This window comes from Monodelphis domestica, chromosome 6 (assembly GCF_027887165.1).
Source record: "Monodelphis domestica isolate mMonDom1 chromosome 6, mMonDom1.pri, whole genome shotgun sequence".
In the NCBI taxonomy this organism is placed as follows: domain Eukaryota; kingdom Metazoa; phylum Chordata; class Mammalia; order Didelphimorphia; family Didelphidae; genus Monodelphis; species Monodelphis domestica.
In genome coordinates, this window is record NC_077232.1 from 157,271,897 (window position 1) to 157,295,330 (window position 23,434).

A 23,434-nucleotide genomic window follows, 5' to 3' on the forward strand; every position below is an offset into this window, starting at 1 on the left:
CACAACGGTTTGGAGATGATTTTCTTAGTGGGCCATGAGAGCACAGTCATCTGCAAAGAGAGCTTCCAGGATGAGTCTCTCTATTGTCTTTGTTTTTGCAGTCAGGCGGCGAAGGTCAAATAGTGAGCCATCCAGTAGGTATTTGATGTAGATGCCCAGATTTAGATCCATCACAGCATGTTGTAATACTTGGGTGAAAAATAGGTTGAATAGTACCGGAGCGAGGACACAGCCTTGTTTCACACCATTTGAGATGCTGAAGCGATCAGAAGTCTCTCCACCAGATAGGACTTCCCCTGTCATGTCGACATGAAAGAGCTGGATCAGTTTGACGAATTTTGCTGGGCAACTGAGCTTGCTGAGGATCACCCACAATGCATTCCTGTTCACTGTGTCGAACACCTTTGTCAGGTCTATGAAGACAATGTAGAGACTCAGGTTCTGCTCAAGTCATTTTTCCTGCATTTGCCTCACTGTGAAGACCATATCGATGGTGCTGCTATCTGGTCGGAAGCCACATTGTGATTCAGGCAGGTTCTGCTCTGAAACAGATGACAGGAGTCTCTTGAGTATAACATGGACGAGGATCTTTCCAGCAGTGGAGAGTAGTGAGATGCCTCTGTAGTTGTCATAGGCTGCTTGTGAGCCTTTTTTCTTGTATAGGGCTACGATGGAGGCATCTCTGAGTTCTGGGGGCATATCTTCCTCTTCCCATATGCTGGTCAGCACTATGTGGAATGCCTGGAGCACCTTTCCATTTAAGGCCTGTACACCTCAGTTGGGATCCCGTCTTTACCAGGTGCCTTGCCTACACTCATTTGTTTAATGGCTTTTTGGACTTCCTCTACTGAAGGAGGGACATCAAGTTGTTCAGTGGAGCGGTTTTGGGGGATCTGGTCAAGGGCGCTTTGGTAGACTGAAGAGGGTTGGTTGAGAAGCTGACTGAAGTGTTCTTTCCACCTGTTGCTGATGCCTTTTTTATCTTTTATGAGAGTGTCACCATCAGAGGATAGGAAGGGAGTGGTGGTGGGTTTTAATGGCCCATAGACAGTCTTGAGGGCACTGAAAAATTTTTTGTAGTTTTTCATATCAGCAAACCGCTGGATATCTTCTGCCTTTTTTTCCCACCATCGGTCTTGCATCTTCCTGATCTCACTGCACCTTGGCTTGGAGAGACTTCAATCTGTCCTTTTTAGGAGCAGAGTTTGGGTTATTTTGCTACTCCATAAAGGCTTTGTTCTTCTTGCTCAATAGGTCTTCAATAGCAGTGTTGTTCTCGTCGAACCAGTCCTGGTGGTTGTGTTGTTTTGGGCCTAGGACTGCCTTTGATGTTTCCTTCACTGCGTCTCAGAACTGGTTCCATTTCTCGGTTGAGCTTCCAGTGAGTGATCCCTTGGCAGACAGCTTGTTGTCCAGGCAGGACTGGAATGTTTGCAAATAATATGGATCTCTAAGAGGACTCATGTTGTAAAATGCGCAAACTGTCTGGGCGCATTTTGGATGGCGAGGCACAATGCACATTTGAAGAGTCGCTCTAACCAATCGCTGGTCTGTCCAGCATTCAGCTCCTCTCATGGCTCTGGTGATCTGTACATCCTGGATGTCTCACCGGCGTACAATGATGTAGTCAATGAGATGCCACTGTTTTGATCTTGGGTGCATCCACGTTGTTTTATATTTGTTCGCCATTCTGAACACAGTGTTCATGATGGTGAGTTCAAACTCTGAGCATTTGCTGAGTAGCAGTAGTCCTTTGTTGTTTATTTTGCCCATGCCGTGTTTGCCGAGCACTCCTTTCCATCTTTCATGGTCCTGGCCAACGCGGGTTTTGAAGTCTCCCGGTAGTATCAGCTTGTCATTTGTGGGCACTGAGTGCAGGACAGCACTCAGGTCAGAGTAGAACTGCTCAATGTTCTCCTCTGTGTCGGTCAGTGTTGGGGCATATGCACTGATGATTGTGGCATACCGATCTTTGCTGAGAGGCAAATGGATCTTCATGAGCCTCTCGCTGATGCCCACAGGCAAGTCTGGCAACTGTTTGAGCAAACTGGTTTTGATGGCCAGGCCAACACCATGGATTCTGTCTTCATTTGAGGCTCTACTTTTCCAGAAGAAGGTGTATCCAGTGGTGGGTTCGCTGAGTGATTCCTCTTCTGGTAAGTGTGTTTCGCTTAAGGTTGCGATGTCGATGTTATATCGTGCCAGTTCTTTACCGATTAGAGCTGTTCTTCTCTCAGGTCTTGGGGTATTCTCTCTATCAAGTAATATCCTGATGTTCCATGCTCAAAGGAATAATAAAGTGGAGGAATTCCATGGGAACTGGAACAACCTCCAGGAAGTGATGCAGAATGAGAGGAGCAGAACCAGGAAAACATTATACACAGAGACTGATACACTGTGGTACAATCGAATGTAATGGGCTTCTCCATTAGTGGCAATGCAGTGATCCTGAACAACCTAGAGGGATCTATGAGAAAAATCACTATCCACATTCAGAGGAAAATCTCTGAGAGTAGAAACACAGAAGAAAAACAACTGCTTGATTACATGGGTCAAGGGGATATGGTTGGGGATGTAGACTCTAAATGAACATCCTAGTGCAAATATCAACAGCATGAAAATAGGTTCTGATCACAGACACAAGTAATACCCAGTGGAATTGTACGTTGGCTGTGGGAAGAGTGGAGCAAAGGGAGGGAGGGAAATAATATGATTCTTGTAACCAAGGAATAATGTTCTAAATTGACTAAATAAATTAATTTAAATTAAAAATAATAATAATAAAGTACAAGGAATCTTGACAAAGGAGCAGGATTATGAAGGTTGTAAATAGGAGAAATTATGAAGTGTGGGTACTGACAAGAGTAGAAGCAGAATAATTTATAGGACCAAAGATAGAGAAATCAACTTTGGTAGATGAGGAGATGACAGTAATTACTTATCTGGGGTGGCCACCACATGTTCGGGTGTTTAAAAGAATTCCTCAAGCATTCTAAAGAAGCCAAGCTAGCTGTCTACCCATATACCAATTTATAAAGACAAACAAGTTTCCACTCAGGAACAAACTCTATAGTAATTATAAAGTCTTTAATATTGTGATGATTAACATGCTGTAGTGTTAACAGTGAAAAATACTTGTGGGAAATATGGGTGTGTCTTGTAGCTCTTGAGTTTCTGAAAGTTATGATAAATATCCCATATAGTCATTGTCTGACTATCTTGAAACATCATATAATATATGATATGATACATACACACACAGTCATCTATGTACATTGTTGACTCGCAGAAGGGTGTTGTCCTCCCAGGCATAGTAATAGATTCTCCCTGAACTATTCACATACTCTCACCTATTCTCCCATTTGAAAGTCTGAATCGTGAAGTTGCTAAAAATGATAAATGCAATCTATAGACACAGAGTTGATTTTCCTTGAATCTGACTTCAAAGGTTTTACAGAAATAGCCCTCATTGCATTAATACCATGCTCTTTTCTACACACTTAAGTTACATAATATCTACCAGATCTAAATATGTCCTAAATACCCATAAATAATATATCAGCATCCAATGACACACATGCAAAAGCAGCAGAGAACATTTTCTGGGACCAGTAGGACTCCAGACAAATTTTTTTTTCTAAAACCCTTACCTTCTGTCTTGGAATCAGTATTGGTTCCAAGACAGAAGTGTGGTAAGGGCTAGGCGATGGAGGTTAAGTGACTTGCCCAGGGTCACATAGCTGGGAAGTGTCTGAAAGCAGATTTGAATCCAGGACCTCTTATCTCTAGGCCTGATTTCTATCCACTTAGCTACCCAGCTGCCACCTCCAGAAATTTTTTAAAGCAGGAAAAGTTTGTCTTTAGACTCTTCCTAATTCTTTTCTTTTCCCCTTTCCAATTGCTTCAAGAAGTCTGGGTCTTAGTACTCTCCTCTATATGTTCAAAAGTATATGTTCAGTGTAATAGCCCCCCTAATGTCTCATTCTTCATATTCCTTCCCTTTTATGGTCCAGCCAAATTATTTACATCCTGCCAACATTCCATATTTCATCTTTTACCTCCATGCCATTATGTAGGCCAGTGATGGCAACCCTTTTAGAGTCCAAGTGCCCAAAATTCAATCCTCATGACACATGTGAGACCTCCACCTTATCCCAGACAGAGGAGGAAGGAAATATTCCCATTGGGCTGTTGGGCAGTGGGTTGGGCGATGAGAAAAATGTCCTCAGGCACATTTGGAGAGGGAGAAGGAAGCAGCCCCTGCCAGCACATGTGCCATAGGTCTGCCAACATGGACATAAACTATCTCCTATATCTGAAATATACTCCCTTCCTACCTCCACCTCTTAAAAAACCCCATTGTCCTTAAAATTCTGCCTAATCACCACTTTCTACATGTTTCTTCTGATTGTCTCAGTTGATAGAATCACATTCTTCCCCCTTGAAATTATTTTGCATTTATTTTAATCATATTTTGATTCTAAATAAATGTATACATATTATTTCATTGGCTTAAATAGCCCTTCATGGGTAAGGACCCTTTTACTTTTCTGGGGGTCCCAGCAATTAACATGTACCTGGCAAATGACTGAAATTTTAAAAAATATTTTTGGATTAAAGGTTCCATTCTTGACTTTCAGGACTTTCTATACCATGCCACTGCCACCTCTTCACTCTAGAAGTTCATTCCATTCCTGACCTTCTCACACTGGAAATGTACTCTGTCCCTTGTGAATCTTAAAATTTCTCAGATTTGTGAATGTTAAAAATTCTCAGACTCTACCTTAAAACATTTGGTTAAGACCATTCCCCATTTTAAACAATGAAGGTACTTGATCAGGAAAATGAGAACTTTACATTACTCCACCCATACTTAAAATAAAGCTAAAAACTCTTAAGCTAGGTCTATTTTTAGATGTAATACAAAAGGGTGCTAAATACCTATGAAGGTCAAATTAATCGCTAAAAGGTCAGGCAACTTGCAAACTTGCAAGGGACAAGCTTAACAAAAGAGGTGTGAAGTTTTAGTCTACCCAGAGAAGTTGAGAACTAAAGAAGATGTGAATTAAGAATGGTCAGTCCTGTGAAAATGTCTACTGTGACAGGTAGATGTGAAAACTTAGGGGAGGTGACATAGGAGAAAATTCTCTTTAAAAGGAGGTCAGAAGGTCTCTGAACTAGATTCAGCTTTGGAGCTGAATTGAAGGCTGGTCTCTGTCTTGGTGGCTGAAAGGGAATTTCAGCCTTGGAAGCTGAAGTGGAGCTCAGGAGCTAAACTGGAGGGTCTCTCTGAACACTAGAATCTTGCTTGGGACAAATCTTGTGGTGAGTGAATTAAAGACTGACTGATCTCTCTCTTAAGGCTTAGGCCTAGGCCCTTTCCTACTATTTCCTCTTACTCTGTCTCTCTCCCTTTCTTTAATTCCTTTATTTGTATTAATTAAAATCTCTATAAAACCCAGCTGACTTGGGTATTTCATATTTGGGAATTTTCCCAAGGTGACCACTTTATTTTTGATTTAACTCAAGACACTGTCTTGAAACCATATTTTCACATTCACAGTTTAAGGCAACCACTCTTTTATCGCTAACACTCTCCCTCTAATTGGCTAATTCTTCCTAGAATCTCCATTTTAAGAAAAGTACCCAAGCTACACTGCTGTCCAAGTTCCACTCCTTCCAGTCCATACTTTCTGGACTAAGTTGTGAAAAATACACCAGACTAGGAGTTCTGTGACCTAAATCCTGGTCTCAAGTCTTTCAATTACTAGCTATATGATCTTGGAAAAGTTACTTATGCTAATTTCTTCATCTACAAAATTGATATAATAATATATTCCCTGACTAATCTTTATAAATGGCAAGTCTTACTTAATTCAAGTTAGTATTCTCACAACTGGATGGCCAAAATATACAAAAGCTTGAAATACTACATAAATAATGAGGGAGCAGACACATAAGTCAGCACTAATGACCCAGAAAAATACATGATTGTGCACACGTTTTATAAAACACACATGTAACAAAAGAACATTTTTTTAAATTTTTTATTCAAGGGGGCAGCTGGGTAGCTCAGTGGATTGAGAGCCAGGCTTAGAGCCTGGAGACCCTGGATTCAAATCTGGCCTCAGGCACTTCCCAGATGTGTGACCCTGGGCAAGTCACTTAACCCCCATTGCCTAGCCCTTACCACTCTTCTGCCTTGGAACCAACACACAGTATTGATTCCAAGAAGGAAAGCAAGAGGTTTTTGGTTTTTTTTTTAATATTTAATTAATTAATTTAGAATATGTTATTAATTAATTTAGAATATGTTTCCATGGTTACATGATTCATGTTTTTTCCTTCCCTACCACCCCCCTCCTGTAGCCAACACGCAATTCCACTGGGTTTTACATGGGTCATGTACCCATGTTTTACAAGGGATCAAGACCTATTTCTGTATTATTGATATTTGCCCTAGGATGATCACTTAAAGTCTACATCCCCGGTCATATCCCCATCAACCCATGTGATCAAGCAGTTGTGAGTTTGAGAAAAAAAAAATTCTTTTTTGTTGTTTAAACCCTTACCTTCCATCTTGGAATCAATACTGTGTATTGGGTCCAAGGCAGAAGAGTGGTAAGGGCTAGGCAATGGGGGTTAAGTGACTTATGGAGGGTCACCCAGCTGGGAATTGTCTGAGGGTATATTTGAACCCAGGACCTCCTGTCTCTAGGTCTGGCTCTCAATCCACTGAGCTACCCAGCTGCCTCCCACAAAAGAACATTCTTGACAGAAACAATTTATGCCCCCAATATTGCCACTGATATCTCCTGGTGATGTTATCCTGTTGATCTTGGCTGGCTTTCTGTGCTGACCACTTGTAGGCTGCTCTCTGCTGCTGTCTGCTGGTCATCAGCTAGAAATGTTTCTTTCTCTGCTATTACCAGCTTCAGACTCCAGTTATGCTCTGATAGGGCCAGGTCTACCAGACCTTTTCCTTACAGCCACTGTGGTTGTCTTCCGTATTTTTGTGATGAAAATCCCAACTAACCTTGTGTCAGACTACTATAGCTAGAGGAGCTTCAAGCACTTCAAGTTCTGCCTTCCAATTCCCTTTTTCCTCGGTGCCACTTAGTTTATCTCGGGACGAAGAACTCTCTGAGTTACTGTCTACAAACCTTAAATTCCTCTCGTGCCCCAGCTCGCGCCTGGTTGACTTCCCGTCAAATCCTCCGGGGGATCCCGTGTCACAAAACCCAAAGTACCTGACTGGCAGAGAAAGGACCAGGAGATCATTGTCAGTCACCACAGAGCCCCTCACTGCGGTGCAAAGCAACTCAGAATCATAGATGAAAAGTTCTGGGTGGAGCCGGGAAAGCTCGAGAGCTTTCGCCACTTCTCACTCCCGAATTTGGCTGAGCAACCAAAATTGCTCTGTATTATTCCCTACATATTATACAGTATGGCGCAGGAGACTATAATGCAACATAATACAGAATTGTAGGAGGCTAGATGGCACAATCGAATGCTAATCAAGAATCAAGAAGACCGGGGTTCAAACCCAGCCTCCGACACTTATGATCTGTGTGACCCTGAGTAAATCACTTAATCTCTGTTTGCCTCAATTTCCTGAACTATAAAATGGGGATAATAATAGGATATACCTTCTAGGGTTGTTTTAAGGATCAAATGAGAAGACACTCAAAAGGAGGAGTCCCTAAAGAAAAACCGATTCCTGATTGGCAGGAATTTGGGGACTTGAAAAATGAAGATGGAAAGAAAGAAAATTCAAGGGAACATCTCCCCGTCCACAATACAAGAAAGAGTTCAGCAAAATTGGTGACTTTCCTCTTACTGCGTACTGACCTATTCTCAGAACTAAACCATAATGACAGTTTGCCAATTTCATGGGAGTATCTGCTCTGCATTCACATTATATCTTTATATATCCCACGAGATAGCACAGTGATTTTCTTGTCTTCAGCCTCTTAACCAGCATCTTAAGGAGGTGAATTCACTCTTTTGCCTTAGAACCAATACACAGTATTGATTCTAAACTGGAAGGTAGGGGCTTTAAAAGGGGGCTCAGTGGACTGAAAGCCAGATCTAAAGATGGGAGATCATGCATTCAAATCCAACCTCAGACACTTCCCAGCTGTGTGACCCTGGGCAAGTCACTTAACCCCCATTGCCTAGCCCTTACCACCCTTCTGCCTTGGAACCAATGCACAGTGTTGATTCTAAGATGAAAGGTGAAGGTTTAAAAAAAGAGATGAATTTTTTGTTTAGAACACAGCATACTACCTGGGAATTTCTCATGTTCACCTTCTACAAAAATAAAGCTTATAGGTGAATAGTAAGAGGTACCTATCTTCAGTCACCCATGGGATATCAAATAGAAAGATTCTTAAGAGCTTTAGTTCATTTAGTGAATGTATCTTTCTACATATTAATATTTTTATCTTCTGCTTCATGAATAATAATAAAAATAATAGCTAGTTTTTAGATGATGCTTTGAACTTCCACAGGACTTAGAAGTATTTCATGCAATCCTAACAACAACCCTGGAAGGTAAATACTATTATAATTTCCATTTTCTACATGAGGAAACTGAGATCAAGATAGAGGTTAAGTGACTTGCCCAAAGCAATGAAAGGTCAGCTAGGTGGTCCAAAAGATAAAACACTGGTCTTAGGGTCAGAAATACCCGATTTCAACCCTGACCTCAGACATATACTAGTTGTGTGACCTTGCACAAGTTCTTTAACCTTTGTTTTAGTTTCCTTGACTGTATGAATGAGAATAATAATATCACCTCCCTCTAGGGTTGTTGTGAGGATCAAATGAAATATTTGGAAAGAGCTCATAGTAGATACTATATAATTGCTAACTATCATTATTGTTATTATTATGCGGTTCCTTGGCCAAATCACTTAAATTCTGCCTCAGTTTCCCCAAACTATAAAATGCGGATAATAATATTATTTACCATATTATATATTATTTACAATATACAATATTTTACAATATATACAATATATGTACAATACAATATATACAGAATATACAAATAATATTATTTACAATAACCAAAGTTATTGCAAGAATAATATGAAACAATATTTGTAAAACAGTTAGCACAGTGTGAAATTTAGATTACTCCACCCTACTTAGATCTTACTTTATGGAGAAGATGAAATTGTAATCTCCTGATAGAATAATGAAGGTATTTAGTTCTTACTTTATAGTGAAGCTAGAACCTTAAGCTAAGTCTATTTTAAGAGCTTAATACAAAAAGGTGTTAAGTAACTGTAAAGGGTAAATTAATCACCAAAAGCCTTTGTAACTAACAAAAGGTGAACTTAACAAAAAAGTGTTAAGTAACTCAAAAGATATAATCTAATCAAAGAAGATGAGAACTAAAGATTGGGTAGTCCTGGAGAAAAGCCTCTGATGTGATTGGTAGATGTGAAAATTTAGAGGAGAGGACACGAGTAAAAGGTCTATATATTTCACGTCATTTCCTCTCTCCAGGACCTTTGGTAATGCAGAGGTGGCTGGTGGCAATGTGCTGGGTCTTTTGGCATCTTGGTGTGCATGGCTACAACTATTGTCCCGTTCGGTAGTGAGTTTCTGGCTGAGTTTCCCCTCCTTTACTTTCCAAACATTATCCTCGTAGAAGCTTCTAATCTCCTTCAGACACCTAGTGGCAGAGATCTTTAACTCCTACTGGCATAGGCCAGGCAGGAGAAATCCTATACCCTCTTCCCCCTTTCTCCTTAAAATCCTTCCCTCTATATTAATTAAAATTACCATAAAATTCCAGACTGATTTGAGTATTTTATTTGGGATTTTTTTTCCCCTGGAGACCAATTAATTTAGATTTTAAGTCACAACCCTAAAATTATCTCTGCAGTCTGGTGGAAAAGACACCTGGATTTTTGACCTATCTAAAGAAGATTGCATAAGACAAGTTAGAAGGCACTCTGTTAGTTACTTAACCTTTTTGTGATTAATTTACCCTTTATAGTTGTAAAAGTGGACTGGAATCCAGGACTTCAATCCCAACAAGCCTTTGCTCCACTTCTCCAGAATGCTTTGTAATATCACGGAATTCTGAGGTGGGCGAGATCGAGAAGGGATTTAAGCTGATTGCAAAAGCTTTTGGCTCTCTTTTGGACTTCCATTTTGGGGCAGACTTAGCTCTTTCCATAATGTAGGTGAGGTCTTGTCTAGGCCTCTGGCCTAGGCACGTTTTCCTTTTCCTGTATTTTCTTTAATCCTTAATCCTTAATAAACCTCTAAAAAATATAATACTCCTTGCAGAGAGAAACTAATTTCTACCTGCCTCACCTGCCTCAGTCTCCCCTAAATTTTAATCTTTACATAGTTATTTAACAACTTTTTGTATTAAGATCTTAAAATAGACTTAGCTTAAGGTTCTAGCTTCACTATAAAATAAGAACTAAGTACCTTCATTGTTCAATCAGGAGATTACAATTTCATCTTCTCCATAAAGTAAGATCTAAGTAGGGTGGAGTAATCCAAATTTCACAATAGTAAGCACTTAAGAAATTCTTCTTCCCTTCCCCTTCAGTAGGACACACTACTAGTTAAAGGATCTGAATTCAGGTCTTTCTGATTTTAGTACCTAGTGGCCTTTAAGAGAATACCCACTTAAAGTGATACTCTTGATGGGACTTGCAGGAATGAATCCATTCATTAGAAATTCATGCCTGGTTTTATAGACAGGTGGTGCCTCTTCTTTAAGAACAGCTCATTCCACCCAGCCCTGAAATTGTCCTAGACAAGATCAGCTATGAGATGCAGATGTAGAATGATTTAAGATGAGCAGATGAGTTAGTCAAAAGCTGAGAGGATCTTCTAAAGGTTAAGATTGCAAAATGGAGGCAATGTAGAGATGTAACACTATGTCAAAATTCTGTCCTACCAGAATTTCAGAGCTTTGTACTCTTGAGTTGTGATGCCTCAACAGGAGTGATACTGGCCCCACTTTCTCCAATTGACTAACTTACTCCTCATGGTTTATAGACTAAGGTTTGAGATGGCTCATTTGGTCTGGACCTATCCTTCTCTCCTCTTATGCCTCCTTTCCATTTTCTCTATAGCATTCAATCATTTCACCCCTCTCTGCTTTCATGATCCATCATTTGTACTCTGGTTTGCCTTTCTTATTTATCTCTAGCACTTATCACAGTTCCTGGAAAACTTTGATGTTCTTCAGTCATTTCAGTTTTGTCTGACTCTTCATGACCCCCTTCAAAGTGTTCTTGGAAAAAATACTGGAGTTGTTTCCCTGGAAAATAGTAGGTACTCAATAAATGTTTGTTGATTTTTAATCTCTTTGTAATCTTGACCTTAAAGTTAATGTGTTCAGTTTACATTATCATCTACCCTTTCCCCTTTGCCCTTATACTCCTTCCCAAATTTCAACCCAAGGTTATGTTCCCCTCTCCATGAACTATCACCTTTCCTGACAACCAGGAGCCATTGATTGAAGATGAAAAAAAGCACCTGACTTTACAGATATGATCCACTATAAATTTATCTTAACTATTCTTAAAATAGCATTCATTGGTGCAGGTTCATCCATTTACTATTCCTCAATTACCTCATTATCCCAAATCCTCAGAGAGTCTATTCTAATGTTCCCTTCTCTTCCTGTGTACCCACTACAACTGTCTCCTTCTTAACAGAAAACATTAAATTATATTTTATAGAGGAAATTCAAGGCCATCCATCAAGTGCTCTCTTTTCACTCCACTTAAATATCTCAACAACCCACTCTCCCACTATTCTCTCCTCCTTTGCTCCAGTCTTGGAAAAAATAGATTTTTTTGCATTGATATCATTTTTTATTTTTAATGATATTTTAATTTTATCAGTTACATGTAAAAATAATTTAAAATTATGTTAAGTATTAAGTTCAAAATTTTCTCCCTTCTTTTGAACTTCCCTCCCTGCCTACTGTCCCTTCTCCCTGAGATAGTAAGCAATCTAAAATAGATTTTACATGTGCAATCATGAAAAAAAATTTTATAATAGTCATTTTGTGTAAGAGATTTCAAACAAAAAAAAGGAAGTAAAAGAAAGTGAAATATAATATGCTTCAATCAGCATTCAGACTCCATCAGTTCTTTCTAACAGGGCAGATGGCATTTTCATCATGAGTCTATAGGACTGTCTTGGATCACTGCATTACTGAGAATAGATCATTCAGAGTTATTCCTCAAAAAAAAAAAACATTGCTATACAACTTTCTTCAGGTTCTACTCACTTTATATCAGTTCATGTAAATCTTTCCAGATTTTTCAGAAATCATCCTATTTATCATTTCTTAGAGCATAATAATATTCCATTGCAATCATATACCACAACTTGCTCAGCCATTCCCCATTTGATAGGCAAGCCTTCAATGTCCAATTCTTTTCTACCACAAAAAGTGCCACAACAAATATTTTTGTACAAATATGTCCTTTTCCCTTTCTTAATCTCATTGGGATATAGACCCTAGTAGTGGTGTGATAGATCAAAGGGTATGCACAGTTTTTATCATATTTCCAAATTGCTCTCCAAAATGATTGGACCAGATCCCAACACCAACCGTGTATTCGTGTTTCAATTTTCCTGCATCCTCCCCAACATTTATTATTTCCCTTTTCTGTCATATTAGTCAGGTGTGAGGTAATACCTCATAGTTATTTTAATTTGCAAGAAATAGTTCCTCTTGACAAGGATAACCTGTACCCTAATTCCATCACTTTTTTTTGTATTTCACATATGAAACAAGTTATTTTTATGACTTTGGAAAGTAATCCAGAAGGTAGGAGATAGAATTATTCTTGCTTAATTATAGGATTCTAATCCAGGTTGTATTTTAAGGTATTTTTCCTCATTCACTAATGTTACCTAAAATCTTGGAGAAAAGAGTCATGTGAGAAGGCTTAGGGGACTATGCTAGTTTGGACATCTATCCAAGCTAGAAATAGCTAAGTATTATAGTAATTTAAGTTACATTTTACTTCCTGGTATACTGGTGCCTAAATGCAGAAGGCAACCAGATGATTCATTGGCTAGATTACGGATGATCCTGGAGTCAGGAAGATCTGTGTTCAAATCTAGCCTCAGACACATAATAGCTACATGAACCTGAGCAAGTCACTTAACCTCTATTTGTTTTAATCCCCTGGAGAAGGAAATGTCAAACCACTCCAAAACCTTTGCCAAGAAGACCCCATGGACAATATTAGTGTGAAATGGTTCATTGGATCACAAAGAGCCAAATACAACTCAATCAGTAAACAAAAACAAGAAATAGAATAATATAGTTATTTTTATTTTTTATATTTTTATTTATTTTATTTGATAGATTTATTTTTCCACAACATCTAGTACAGTATCTCATAAATGGTAGGTACTCAATAAATTCTAATTGAATGAAATCATCCCTTCTTCAAACTTTTTTGGTGAGAACATCACTACTTTCCCAATTATTATTGTTCAGAACTCCAAGGAAACCATTGATTCAAACCCCAATCTTGTCCCACCATAATCAATAACTTATAAAATCTTATTGATTCCATGTGCACACTAACCTTTTCTCTACTCACATGGCTACCACCTTCATTCACTTGCTTATCACCTCTCACCTGGATTATTGTAATGACCTCCTAGTTGGTCTCTAGGAGGCTATTATAATGGTCTAGTTGGACCCCGACTTCCATGGGTCCTCCTCTATAACCTATCTTCTACATAATTGCTAAAAGTATATACTAAGGTGCAGCCTAACCAAGTCATCACAAAAACCTGCTTATTCTACTTTTTATATTGCTTTTCTGAATTTTTTTTCACTTACACATTTTCATTGAGTGCATACTTAGAACTATCTGGCCTTTTACCAATTTCTGAACTTGTTTGGCTATTTCTTCCTTGTAAATTGTAATTTCTTTGGTCTTTTGCTTTTATTTACCTTTTTAATCATCTTGCGTGTTATTAGCTTAAATCCACAACACTAGATATAGACACTGAATATCCACAGAATCTCCAAAGTAGAATAGGCAGAGTATGGGTGAGAGTCACAGGAAAAGCAAACAGAAATCTTGATTTATACATAGTTTTTAAAAGGAATTTCACTGAAAAAGCATTTCTGAGCAGGGAATAGAAAAGTACAAAGACTTTGAAGTGTCATATTTTCTTAAAGTCATACATAACTTGATAACTTATAGTCTTAGAGAGTTGTCTGGGAAACAGAGAGGTTGAGCAACTTGACTATGATTACACAAACTAGTATGGATCAAAATGAGATTTGACCCCAGGTCAAGGACATCATACAGAATTGTTCTCTATCTACTCTCCCATGCAGACAAGTTTAATTTTGGTAAATCAATTAAGTCATCATGATGCATATTTATTGCCCTATGACTTGCAGCAAAGTCAATACCCTTATAATGTATAATCAAAATATATTCCCTAGATACCTCAAAGCTCAACTGAGATAAAGCTGTGAGTGTTTTGGAAATTTTGATGCACACCACCAATGTGTGATGGTAGTGTGAACATTTGGGGCAACTATTATCACTTAAGCCCAACTGCCTGACTCTTACCTCTCTTCTGCCTTAGATACTTGATATTGATTCTAAGGTAGAAAGTAAGGGTTTAAGTTTTTTTTAATATTCTGAAGTTCACCCTCACTTTGCACTCAGAAAAAAAATTGAAAATATGGAAAAAGCAGAGATGTTGAATTGATCTTTCTAAAATATAGGTCTGCCTAGATCTTCTCCCTATTCAATAAACTTCAGTGGCTTCATATTTCCAGTGGCATCAAGTATAAAATTGTTCGGCTATTAATCCCTTTATAAGCTGGCCCCTACCTTTCTATTCTTCTTAGACCTTGTCCCCCTCCACTTTGTGTTTCCAATCATACTGGATCACACAAGGCTTGCCTCATACAAGATGAGCCAACTTAGCTGAAGGAGTAGGGCAACCTCCGGGAGATATAAAAAGAAGCATGTGCCAAGCAATTCTTGCAATGTAAGGGCAAAGGAAACCTTTTGTTAACTGTCAAAGTTGAACTACCACCCCCACAACTTTGAATCATTTCCCCCTCAAACTCATGGTTATAGCCCAGGACCCTAAATGTCAAAATTGCTGTGTCCCCCTGAACACCAGGTCTATGTCCAGTCTAACATCCATGGACCAATTTGAGGGGAGAAATCATTGTGCAGAAGGGATTTACTTTCCTCATTACCGCCAACTGCTAACCAACTACCACTGATAGGCAAATAAACATGGGAGCACTGGGTTTACAACCCTGAACCAGTGGTCTTGTTTCCAGACCAGCCCTTATAGCTATCACCTGGGGAAGCAATTAATGGGGAGACAGGGCTAGTCATCCCCACTAACTCCAAAAGGTCAAGTAACTCAGCCTAAGTGAAGCATCAGGATAACAGTAGGGTTAAAAAGGAAACAGGTTGTGCCAGATGGGCTAAACCATCTCTATGTTGGCCTCTTATCTCCTTTTAGACTTTCATGGAGATAGTCCAGTATTCTAACCTAAGGGTCTTTGGAATAGCAATGGGATATTTCAGAGAGTGCATAGCCATCATCCTGGAAAACAATCTCTGGGGATATATAGCTTGGCATATTCTCCTGAACGAGGTATAGGAATATCTATTGAAAAACCCCCAAAAGAAAGTGTTTGTCCTCAAAGACTTTACCACTGTCAAGCAGTAGAAACTGATATGATTTTATGAGAGAAAATGACATTAAAGGAAAAGGCATCTCCTTTGCTGCTACACTCTAAAGGGCACAGGACTTTTTATCTCTCCTGCAGCTGAAATCTCTATTTGTTGTCTCTCTGTGTTTGAATATGTTTCCTTCAAGACACTGCATCTCTCATTTCTTTCATTTTCAAAATTTTCATTTTCACTGGCTATCTGCCTGGAATTCTCTCCTTCCTCACATTCATCTCCTGCCCTTCTTGGCTTTCTTCAGGTGCCAGCAAAAGTCTCACCACCTTCCAGAAGTCTGTCCTAATCATGTTAATGCTAGTACCTTTCCTCAAAGATTATCTCCAGTTTAGCCTTCATAAGACTTAATTGTATAGAATTCTTTGCACACTGTCTCTCCTAACAGATGGTGATTTCTCTAAGAGCAGGAACTCTTTTGAACTTTCTTTGTATCTCCAAGAGTTAGCATAGTGCCTGGAACATAGAAAGTGATTAAAAAGTATTTGTTGGTTTACTAAAAATGCCTGCTTTGTGCCAAGCACATTGCTAGGAATCATAGAACCAGAGAGCTTCAGACACTCTTGAATAATATCTTGCTTCTTTTCTTTACTGAGATGAAATGACTAATCATTGTATGGGCTTGATATATGTGAAATTAAAAAAAAAAAGAAATTCAACTGTAAGGAATATTCATTTTGGATCAGAATGCATAACATTAGAAAACATTACAAAGTATAAATTTAGACATAAATATTCACTATTATTTGTCACTTTTCCCATTTGCTTCATTTTCATTGAGACTTGAAACAATTAGGTCATGAAGATTGTCTTTATTCATATAGAAATATGTATATGATTAAGCAATTTTCCAAGCATGATTTCAAGACAAAATTTTGATCATTATTCAGAATACTGAAGAAATACATATTAAATATGACTTCTTGATCTCAAAAATTTGTGACTTTCAATAATCTTTGTTAAGTTCCACATATCACTTCTTTAGATTCCAGTTTTGTTAGCAATCCAGTCACGGTAGAAAGTCACTTTAGTGTAGATACCTGGTTTGTTCACTTTACCACATCCATCTCCCCAGCTCACTATTCCAATGAGGTACCAGATACCTGTAGGATCAAGTGAAACTAATGGGCCACCAGAGTCATCCTAAAGAAAGAAAAAAAAATTATCATGCCATACCTGTTTATTATTATACCTTCCTTCTACTCTGCTTCTTGTATGTATCCATGTATTTACATATATTTTTACCCATCATAATATTAGTCCTTGAGAGTAGGGAGACTATTGTTATCTTTTTTTACCCCTAGCTATTGATATATTATAGTCATTAATAAATGCTTATTAAATAGATAGATGGATAAATGAATTAATACCAAGGAATTTCTTTTTATACTGCATTTCCAGGGAGTTACCTGAAAGCCCAAGCATCAATGTAGCACACATATCTCAATTCATTCTTCAGACTTTTCTTCCTTCTTGTCCGTTGTCATGCCTATCTATGAGCACTTTCTTTCTCCTCTCTGTTTCCCTCAACCCTAATTCCAATCCCACTTTACACATAATCTTCCCTCATTAGAATGCAACTTTCTTGTGGGTTGTATTTTTTTTGCTTGTATTTGCATTTCAAACCTACCTTACAGGCATCAGCTTTCCCACTCATATATCCTGCACATAGCATAGAATCTGTAATCGAACCATTGTATGCCTGTGGGGCATTGCAAATATCTGTATCAATGATTTGCACAGTTGCTTGATGAAGTATCTCTGGATGAGGTCCTAGAAACAATAAATGATGTTGTTAGTTAGCTGCTCTGAAGGAGAGACATGAGATAAAAGGCCTATATTTGTATTTGCCTTTTCTTGATCTACTCTTGGGATGATCTAAATCTTGAATGATTGCCAAGGGTAATTCAAGAAGTGATATCAAGGGGGAAGCTAGATGACTCAGTGGACTGAGAGCAAGGCCCAGAGACAGGAGGTCCTAGGTTCAAATCTGGCCTCAGACACTTCCCAACTGTGTGACCCTGGGCAAGTCACTTAACCCCCATTGCCTAGCCCTTACCACTCTTCTGCCTTGGAACCAATACACAGTATTGACTCCAAGATGGAAGGTAAGGGTTAAAAAAAAAAAGAAGTGATATCAAGAAATGGAATAGTAAATCATGTTAGCTACATCTCCATACTAGGTCTTTGTCTCACTCCTCACAACTCTGAGTCAGAAATTAATTACATTCCAAATTAAGGTCTCTAGACTAGGAATTGATGATTGAAACTAGGAGTTGCTTCCTAGTCCCACAGAGGATCTGCTCAACTTTCTATATTGTGCTAGCAGTTATATTTCTAAAGACACTCATCTGCACTGATTCACTGAATAGTACTTGGAATTGTCCAACACCAGGAATTGGGAGATAAGAGAAATTTTGCTTCTTCTCCCATGATGGTGGAAAGAGTCTTTTTTTGCAACTTAGGTACCTTCCATGAAGCTGTTTAGTTTTCAATTAGATCCAACCATTCTGGAAGACAATTTGGATATATGCCCAAAGGGCTTTAAAAAATGGTCTGCCCTTTGGTCCAGCCATACCACTGCTAGGTTTATACCCCAAGGAGATCATAGGGAAAAAGACTTGTACAAAAATATTTATAGCCATGCTCTTTGTGGTGGCAAAAAATTTAAAAAATGAAAGTATCCATCAATTGGGGAATGGCTGAACAAATTTCAGTATCTGATGGTGATGGAATACTATTGTGCTGAAAGGAATAAAGTGGAGGAATTCCATGTGAATTGGAATGCCCTCTCTAGGAAGTGATGCATAATGAGAGGAGCAGAACCAGGAGAACATTGTACACAGAGACTGATACATTGTGGTACAATTGAACGTAATGGACTTCTCTACTAGCAGCAATGAAATGATCCAGGACACTTCTGAGGGACTTATGAGAAATAACACTATCCACATCCAGAGAAAGAACTGTGGGAGTAGAAACACAGAAGAAAAACAACTGCTTGATCACATGGTTTAATGGGGATATGATTGGGGATGGTGACCTTTAAATGATCACTCCATCGCAAATATTAATAATATGGAAATCGGTTCTGAACAATGATACATGTAAAACCCAGTGAAATTGTTTGTTGGCTCTGGGAGGGGGGGAGGAGAGAGGGGAAGGAAAGAATATAAATCATGTAACCATAAGAAAATATTCTAAATTAATTAATTAAATTTTTTAAATTAAAAAAGTACTTACCATTCATATAAAATTTTCCCCATCCTGTAACAATAGCCCTGTCACCTGCTGAAAAATTCTGTGTGGCATCAGGAAGACAAATACTGCGAACATCTTTTGTAAGAGTGACTTCTTCAGTAAGCTGTACCAAAGCAATATCATCCTTAAGGCGAATTTGATAATCTTCATGAACAATAATTGTCTTAACATTTCTTTTCATGTAGGGATGATTTACCATATTCCCAAAAGTGACAGTCCATTTTGTGGTGTCATTAGACCTAAGGACAGAGTTTAACTTAATTAATCTTCAGCCCCTAAGTCGAAGTTGTGCTCCCAGGGTTTATTATTTCATAACATTAAGATTTATTTTTGAGGTAATTTATCATGTCCATTTTCACACCAATTTACCTCAATCTGTCTTCCTAGCTCTATCCCACACATATCACATACAAATTCAGTTCCAAACCAAATTCTTCTCACACTGATTTTTCCATTGTCCCCATTGTTTTGCTCTTTCCCACCTCTAGACCAACTTCCCAAAGTGATTTGCCATTGTAAATTATATTTTGCCTGACTAGAATTTCCTTCACTCCCACTCTATGTTTCCCCTATCTCTCCTTAAAATCTTACTGGTTTATGAAAGCTTTGTTCAAATAATACTTTTTCAGTGAAAAAAATCTGGTTTTTCAAGATGGAAGTGATCTTTACTCCATCTAAACTTCTAGTGTATTTATTATTTGTACCATTCATTTCATACAATGGCTACAATCCTATTACCTTTTTTTGTTTTAAATATAAAATTTATGAACATGATTATAAACTCCTGGGGGACAGGATCATATATAACATAATAGAATCTCAAAAACATCCTTGAAGAGTGACCAGATTGAGGAATTTTAAACAACCTTTTAGAGACCAAGGGCCCAAACTGCAACCCTCATGCTGCATTTGAGCCCACTGCCTCATCCCAGACAGGGGAGAGAGGAAGCACTCCCATTGGGCTACTGGGCAAAGGGATGGGTGATGTGAAAAATGTCCTCAGGCACACATGGAGAGGGGGAAGGGAGGAGTCCCTCTGGCATGCATGCCATAGGTTCATCAACATGGCACTTGAGGAAGAAACATAGTACAATGAATAAGAGCACTTGAATCAAGGGACCTGTGTTCAGATACCATCTGCCACTGATTAGCCAAGTGAACCTTGGAGAAGTCACTGCATCTCTCTGGTCTTCAATATTTTTATTTGTAAAATCAGGAGGTTGAACTCTAAGGATCTTCTAATTCTTCATCTATTATTTCCCTTACTTTTTTTTTAACTAAACCTGAGGAACTGGAGGTAACCTCCAGTGAAGAAGCTTCCTTTACCAAGGCAGATTAGCAGTATGTCTCAGAATCAAGACTTGAACTCAGCTCTTCCTGACTCCACAGCCACACCTATGAAAATAACATTGAATTTTGTCTATCCCTGGTGATCTCCAACTTCTGCTTTAAGTACCAAAACCCAATTTGTATATATCCTTACATATGTACATTTTGATCAAGTTGTCTACCGCATTAGAAAGCAGCTCTTTGAGGACATGGGATGTTTCTATATTTTCCTTCCATCCTCAGAGCATATCAAAATAGATGGCATATAGTAAAGTCCTCACAAGTTCTTGTTCATTGCCTTATTGAAGTAAGCATTGTTCAGATCTACACCTTGCATTTAACAATAATGATTAAAGGTCACATTTCTATAACAAGAAAGCACATTCATCTGATAACCTTGAGAGAATTTTATAGCTAAGTAACTTCCCTTCACCCAAAAAGCTAGTAAGTGATAAATCAGAACTTGAATCTAACTCATGACTCCAAACTCAGGGCTCTAAATTATACCAGACTACTTCCTTGTTCCTTTCCTCAACTGATGAAATTACCTTACAAAACAATGAGCTGCAGACACCAGCCAACTCTTGCTGATCAGGGATGCCCCACAGTGGTGCTTGCCATTCCATTTTAGACTGGCTTGCCATGGCCATTCTCCTTCCTTGGAAGGGCCTCCTCCCTTTATTCTGTTATTTCCTTTTATTAGGTCATCTGATATTAGGCTTAGTCGTCTCCCACAACCTGTCAGAAAGAGCTGTCAGTTTATGAATACTCAGAACAGGAGTGTCTGATTATACTAATAAACCACTGTTTCCATGAACTGAAAGAGGGCACTGAATTTAAATAAAAACAGGGCTGTTGAAATTATATAGTGGAATTTTTTTTTCAAGGACCTTCATCTCCTGTTTTACTTGTTTTCTTATTTAATAGAATTTTCACTTTCCCCTGTAGTGGCCATTAATATCCTAGACTCTCTTTCCCTCCTTCCTCCATCAGATTAAGCTCAGGGAATGCATTCACATTAAAGTTTGATCAAACTTAGAAGAGGAGTTGGAGGACAGTACAGTTAAATGGCTTCTGAATTTATCAATTAGATTCCAAGAGAATCTGACTTTATCATGAAATCATAGTAAAGTCTCTGGAACAAAGTAGGCTATTAATAAATGCTAAATAATTGATCAGTGTCTAAAGCAGTGGTTCTTAACTTTGGGTTCATGAACTTATTTTAAAAATACTTTGATAATTGTTTTTTCAATGTAATTGACTTCCTCTGTAATTCCATTTTAAAAACTTGTTGGGTATTTAAAAACATTATGAGAAGGGGTGTGGTTTCACCAAACTTCCAAAAGTGGTCTATGACACAAAAAGGGTTAAGAAATCCTGCTTTAGTGAAAACACCCCCAAATAATTTTTTCTTTGCCCTTTTCTTGTCAATATATTTGCCAATGACTTAAACAAAAGCAGAGAGAGCATACTTTTTAGATTTATAGATTATACAAAGCTATGATGGATTTCTAATATTGTTAATGACAGAACTTGGATGCAAAATTATCTCAAGGCTGAAATGGTGAGCTGATAAAGAGAAGATAAAACTAAATGATGATAAATATGAAGTCTTATACATGGAATAAAAAACAACTACATAATTACACAATTAAAAAGTATCTAGAAAAGCAGTATATATTTTTAAAAAGACATAGAAAGGAATAAAAGTGGAGTCAGAAATATATTATGGCAATCAAAATCACTCACGTGACTTTTGACTAGTATTGCAAGAGATTTGCTGATAACTGCATTCTATTCTCTTCTAGTCAAATAACATCTTGAGTACATTATTGAGAGGGCATTAAAAAGCTGGATTGTCTTCAGAGGTGTGTAACCAGTCTAATGAGAAGAAAATAACCATGCCACTAGGAGGCTAATTGAAAAATCTCAACAATGAAATGGTGACCTCAAAGGAGGTAAAGGATTATTCTAAAAGGGGTATTCATAATTCAAGACATAATCATCTGCAGTGTCCTGTGAAGTATACTGTTATTTCATATGCTTTAATCTTTTCTCTCCATAACTTGCTTAAGGACAGAGCATATGCATTTCTCACAGCACCCAGGACAATGTAAATGTATAATACTATAATAATTACTGGTTGTTTAATTCAGAACCCTCTCTAGAGATACATTGTTCAGTTGTTGTGTCTGACTCTTTATGACCTCATTTGGGGATTTTCATCATTATTCTCTATGACCACTTATTTTATTCTCCCCCTCCCCAAAACTATTGGACATTAATAGGGAAAATTATAAAGGTTCATTGACTAGTTCTACTAGAAATGGTTATCATTTAGCCACACTTGGGTTCTTATTGGTATTTCACACTTCACTACTCCATGACTCCCTGATACTTTCCTCACAGTTTCAAATATTTTTTTCATTTTTCTCAACTCCCAACTCTATTATTAATCTAGTCACTGAAGCCAATTATTTTATCACTTAATGGAGTGGTTTGAGAATGGAGTGGGCTCATCCTTTATACAAAGTCCCTTGGTGCATCTGTGTTATTATATATCATATATGGTGAATTTTAAGAGGATTTAGAAAAAGTGCTTAATATGTATATTTTATACAACTTATTTTTTCTTAATAATGTTTCTAAACTTACAGTTGATAACAAGATTTTCAGCATCATCTTTACTAATCTCTGTAATGAAAAAGGTAAAACATAAAGTTAACCAAAAAAATGATATTTTATCAAGAGACTAAAGTTAATCAAAGAATAGAACCATAAGTAGGATAGGATAGCTAAGGTTTTCCTTTGGCATTGACCTCCAGAGGGAAAACATATTTTCTTCCCACCGTGGGCTGGAGATCAGGGTCCCCAAGCCTTCTGCTGGCCTTCTCTTTTTAGAGGTTTGGGGGCGATGTGGACCAGGTCATGGTAAGGCCATGCCAAGGGTGAAGAAGGCAGGAAGTATTGCACTCCTGATCAAACTTTCTTTTCTACAACTAACCTAGACTATTTTCTCTTTACCCCACCCCCTCATTCATTTCTCTACTCAACTGAATTTTCCCCACATACCAGAATTCTTAGTTGTGAAT

The 23,434-nt window shown here is 38.1% G+C and overlaps 2 protein-coding genes across 2 annotated transcripts in view; both read right to left on the reverse strand.

Moving 5' to 3' along the window:
• LOC100032698 (transmembrane protease serine 11B-like protein) overlaps window positions 1–7,913 on the reverse strand; it is a 70,694-nt gene extending 62,781 nt beyond the window's left edge. The window contains exons 1-2 of the mRNA XM_056803803.1: window positions 7,841–7,913; window positions 7,164–7,344 (exon numbers count right to left, since the gene is read on the reverse strand). Of these exons, the coding sequence (XP_056659781.1) occupies window positions 7,164–7,344; window positions 7,841–7,913 (254 nt within the window). The remainder of the gene's footprint in view (window positions 1–7,163; window positions 7,345–7,840) is intronic.
• An 8,631-nt stretch (window positions 7,914–16,544) lies between these two features.
• On the reverse strand, window positions 16,545–22,400 carry LOC100012676 (transmembrane serine protease 11B). Its single transcript, XM_056802692.1, has 5 exons — window positions 22,092–22,400; window positions 20,891–21,080; window positions 18,996–19,252; window positions 17,383–17,525; window positions 16,545–16,895 (listed from the first exon to the last, which is right to left on the reverse strand). Exons 3-5 carry the CDS (start codon window positions 19,210–19,212, stop codon window positions 16,734–16,736), a joined length of 522 nt encoding a protein of 173 aa, XP_056658670.1. The 5' UTR covers window positions 19,213–19,252; window positions 20,891–21,080; window positions 22,092–22,400; the 3' UTR covers window positions 16,545–16,733.
• Between the last annotated feature and the right edge of the window lie 1,034 nt (window positions 22,401–23,434).

What these genes read in the sequence shown, in the direction of transcription:
- LOC100012676 (XM_056802692.1), bottom strand. Translation starts at nt 19,212, where the DNA reads ATGGTAAATCATCCCTACATGAAAAGAAATGTTAAGACAATTATTGTT. An exon ending in GGGAAAATTTTATATGAATG is followed by an intron (nt 17,526 to 18,995) that starts GTAAGTACTTTT and finishes TATTGTTTCTAG; the next exon opens with GACCTCATCCAGAGATACTT. An exon ending in GGAAAGCTGATGCCTGTAAG is followed by an intron (nt 16,896 to 17,382) that starts GTAGGTTTGAAA and finishes TTCTTTCTTTAG; the next exon opens with GATGACTCTGGTGGCCCATT.